Below are 4,863 nucleotides of genomic sequence, written 5' to 3'. Positions count from 1 at the left end.
TGTGCATTTTTATGTCCTTCGAACGGCAGTATTGGAGTTAGCTTTTATGCAACTCTTAAAAACTACCTACAGGGGTGGAGTAGAGTATTAGTTGCCGGCTAAATCTTGTATTCGTATTAAAAAATTAACTTAATACACAAAGGCGGAGCTAGATTATTTCTACATGTATATTAACATACAGATACAATGTTGAGCCAAAGTTACTAGGTTTTGTTGAAACCATACCTCGAATGTATTTTTGCAGAACCTAATAAGCTGCTTTTTCTAAAAGCCAAAACTCATAAACTCAAAATGTTTAGGGAAAAATATGTTTGCCTAAGCTGCACCCTTGGGTACAATTTTTAATTGCAGGGAAGAGCGATATGAACCATTCAAAGAAAACAAAGCAGATGAATGCTGATGGGGCTATGGGAATGCACTTGCAAGAAGAAATAACTATGGACATTCTCAGCAGGCTACCTGTGCAGTCTCTTCTTCGATTCAAATGTGTTTCAAAGTTTTGGATGACATTAATCTCCGAGCCTTACTTTATGATGAAGCATCTCCATCATGCAAAGAATAACCAAAACTCCCAAAAAATTCTTGTTCTTAACGGCAAGTTCTCCTTGTATTGTTCTTCTTTATCGTCGGTTCAATTGGCTGAGGATGTACATAAACTTGATTGGCCTTCTAGCGGTAAACCATGGAGATGCAAAATATATGGTTGTTACGATGGCTTGGCTTTTATCGGGTTTCATAATTGTCCCGATACAGACCTCATAGTACTTTTGCTATGGAACCCCTCCACAAGAGAATCAATAGCACTTCCTCCTCCAGAATTTCCACCGGAGGACTTCTGTACTTGGGGATTGGGATATGACTCAACTAGTGATGACTATAAGATCCTTAAGATTGATCTCAAAGCACACAGTGAAATTCTCGCGCTGAAAAGTGGTTCTTGGAGAAAAATTGATAAACATCCTACTGGCATTTACCCCGTGTCGTTGGCTAATATGGACACTCTGGCATTTGTACACGGAGCATTTCATTGGCTTGGTTTGTCACTGAAAATCTGTGGCTTCATTTAGTAGTTCAAGTGTGGTCTACGGAGAAATAGCGTTGCCAGAGGGAATGCACTTGATTTCCGACATGGATTACAACGAACATGGCGTTTCGGTATTGGGAGGAGTGCTTTGTGTTTATTCTAGGCATGCTCATCACGGAAAGTACACTTTTAAGTTATGGGTAATGAAAGACTATGGTGTCAAGGAATCTTGGAATCAATTGTTTACTATACAAGGTAACTGTTGGGAATAAACCCGCCACAGAAATAATATTCATAGTATTTACAAATGGAATAATATTGCAAAAGACCGTGATACGATTAATCAACAAGAATAAAAAATGAGCGATAATGACATCAAGATTTTTACGTGGAAACCCAAAAAGGGAAAACCACGGCGGTATATAACCGATATCACTATAGTAAGGATTTTACACTTTCAGTAGGTGTCACACCCTAATTTTCGATAGTGGTACGACGGGTACCGACCCTTACTTAGGCCGAGAGCGACCCCGCCGATTCTCGTGATACACATAATCTTACTCGGGCCCTTATATCATGAAAGGAATGCATAAAGAAAGTTTTTCAAGAACAACATACTATTCATCTTTCTCAAATCGTGTAAAATCGGTAAAACATATGAAATCGGCAACAAAATGCATAATGATACATCGGCTTACATGACCGTTTACAAAACTGACATATCATAAACTCGACACTGTCTACAAAATCTCTAACATAATCCAAGATACCACAAATACGTATACTTCCGACTCGGCGCACTCCGGGAAGAAATGGGCTCGCCAATCCAAATCGAACATCTCCCACTCATGCATACACCCGCATGGCAGCGGAAACGCAGCCCCGAAGAAAGGGGTCAGTACGGAATATGTCTTTGACATGTAAAGGCATGAAACACAAGAAATGTAATCATACCGAGATAAGAAGTATATAAAAATCATGAGGTTTGCCTTGAAACATAAATCATGCGTGTCAATGTTATATCAAATTCATTATGAAACCGAGAAACATAATTAGAAAATCATTTGCATATATGCATAGATATAACGTGCCCCGGCCCTACGAAGCGAGGGGACGCGGTGGGGCAAAATCATCGTATACGTGTACATATGTATATATATCTTAGCCCGCCCAGTGAGGGACTCGGTGAAGTAATCATCATCATAGCATCATGTCATTATATGCATCGTCATCATATATATATATATATACGAGTGCCGAAACCCCTCTGGTATTAGACTCGGTGAATAGAACCATCATATGCCATCCCCAGCCGCCGTCCCCACATCATCACATCATCATGTCATCACATCATCATATCATCATATATATATACCGTACCCGGCCCTACGAAGGGAAGGGTTCAGGAACAATGCAAAGGAGTGTGCACGAATACGTACCGACCGGGACTCGGTGAAAGACATATTGAGCTTTGCACGAAAGCGAGTAGTGAGAAACCATATGCACATAAATCATCATCACAAACTCAATGGATACGTAAGTGATCGACGTCGAGAGTTAAAACGGGTAATCATGTTAAGTTCTTTCAAAAAAGTAGTTAGGACTATACAAAAGAAAATCTCTGGGACCACGGATATGCATCAACCAATCCGGGCCCGCCCATGAAAGTTAGAGTCATTATACGTTATAGGATCATTTGCGGACACATGTCACAATCCGGTTCCGTCTAAGAAAGTTACGGACATTTTTCAACATAAAAATCCTTTTGGAGCAAAACTCTTTTACAACATTTGAACCAATCATACAAAAGACGTAAGGTCCATAAATTTACTACATTAAGAATACAACATTAAGAAGCAAATAAGAATCGTAAACATGCTCGGAACCCAAGAATGGAGTTAATCCCAAGGCACATATCATGTCATATCTTACTTACGTGCAAGACATGCCAAAAGAAGGAAGGAGTAAGCTTTACATACCTTGTCCGCTCCCTAAGCTAATCCAAAACTAAGTCTAAGCCCCAAAATCACAACATCATTAACATAACATTAACATGTGCACTTAGGAATTCAATCATGTTGACGCATTCTACACATTTTGGGCAGCATTTCCCCTGCTTATATGCCTAGCCCGAATTCTCAATTCAGTAACCAACAACATCGACAACAATACCAATAGTATTAACATCAATTCCAATACCGACGTATGCCATGTATAATCCACTGTGACTCGTTTTCTAAATTTCTCAACCAACCAAATTTGCGATATAACTATTTAATAATTTTATTTTAGTAAAAAGCTTCTCTGAATTCATATGAACAACATCAATAACAACGTTCTTCACATTTTACAAGTTAAATACATTTATTTCATCGAAAATTCTCTTGAAATCTCCTTCTAATTAACACTTGACAACGAATTTGTCAAAGTATTCCCCTCCGTGCTAATCCGTTAAAATTCTAAATAACTCGTTAACAATGAAAAGGAACCGTATTCATTACCCTAAGCATGCAGCCCCCACGTTCTCACTCTCTCCTTGGTGATTTTTATCTCAAATTGAAGACAGCCTTGTATGACACTTTCTCTTCATGGGCTTCGAATTCGGGCTCGTGACTCCGGTCAAAATTGGTTTTTTCTTCTCTCGAGCTCTTCTCTCTCTCTTCCAGAATTTTCTGGTGTTCTTGGTCTGAAAAAATGAGAGGAAAGGGCTGAAATTTCACTTAAATAGGGTATGGGTCAGTGCCTAACCCGATTGGAGCCCGGGCTTGGGCCTAGCCCACCCACCCTTTCCGTCTTAAAACGTCCATATCTCCTTATCCAGACATGTCACTGTGGGCCCACAACATATGGTTGGAAAAGATAATTCAATTATCTACAACTTCTATCTTTGGTGTTTTCAAATTCCAAACTTATAATACCGTTTCTCCCATCGAAGTCGATCCACCCAAAGTTACTTAAAAATATTTGTTTGGAGGACTTCCACTTTGATTTGGCTCAAGGGTCCTTCTTGAGTTATGTTTAACTTCAGATATGATTCATATAAATTGTCGCATGTCCCAAAAAATCTCAATGTGTGGGCCCGCACCTCGACACGAATAATCCGACGTACAAAAATACGAAATATATATCTTGTCAACGTGAGTTTAAATTATGAAGCAACAACATGATTGTCAATCTTTAAGGTTAATAAGGACCTTCCAATTGGTTGAAATACTAGAAGAAAATATTTTTTTTGATCACCTATTTTGAAGCCAATTTTTTTGACCACCATGGCCGAATGGCCTTCTTTCTTTTCCCTCCAAGTTTCTTGAATTTTCTAGGGTGAGAATGATGAAGATGATTTAATTATCATCTTCTAATCACATATAAACATCCATGTGGCCCATGGCCCACCCCATGTGTGGCCGCCACTTGGCCATTTTTATTTCATGGATTTTAACTTTCCAATATTCACTTTTAACCCCAAATTTTTCCTTAATATTCCATGCCATTAAAATCATAAGTAACTTATGTCTTAAAACAAAGTCGTAGTTAAAAGTCTCTACTTCGCCTCCCGGAATAGTCTTGTCCTTAACTTATCATGGTTAACTCGGATTGTCCCGATGTACGAAATACGGGATATAACAGTAGGGCTGAGTAAAATACTCTAAAGACGACTACACACTCAAAAGAAATTACCCTCTTTTAAGATTTTCACCTCACTACCATATCGCTCACACTCTCTATTTTTCCTCGCAGACTATTTTCCTAACCCTGTGAATGCCTCACTCTTCTTTCTCTCTTTGTTTGGGGTTTAAAGAAGCCCCAAAGGGTTTTTTATAGGAAAAGGGCTCCCCCCT

The 4,863-nt window shown here is 39.0% G+C and overlaps 1 protein-coding gene across 1 annotated transcript; it reads left to right on the top strand.

Annotated features, from left to right (window-relative positions):
* The first annotated feature begins 362 nt into the window (after window positions 1-362).
* Window positions 363-1,067, top strand: LOC132039270 (F-box protein CPR1-like). The gene has a single exon (XM_059429794.1). It carries the CDS (start codon window positions 363-365, stop codon window positions 1,065-1,067), a length of 705 nt encoding a protein of 234 aa, XP_059285777.1.
* The last annotated feature ends 3,796 nt before the right edge of the window (window positions 1,068-4,863 follow it).

This window comes from Lycium ferocissimum, chromosome 12, assembly GCF_029784015.1.
Source record: "Lycium ferocissimum isolate CSIRO_LF1 chromosome 12, AGI_CSIRO_Lferr_CH_V1, whole genome shotgun sequence".
NCBI lineage: Eukaryota > Viridiplantae > Streptophyta > Magnoliopsida > Solanales > Solanaceae > Lycium > Lycium ferocissimum.
The sequence above is the reverse complement of the archived record's forward strand: the minus strand, read 5'-3'. Positions and strand labels throughout refer to the sequence as shown.

Excerpts from the sequence above, each read along its gene's own strand:
- LOC132039270 (XM_059429794.1), top strand. The coding sequence starts at position 363 with ATGAACCATTCAAAGAAAACAAAGCAGATGAATGCTGATGGGGCTATG.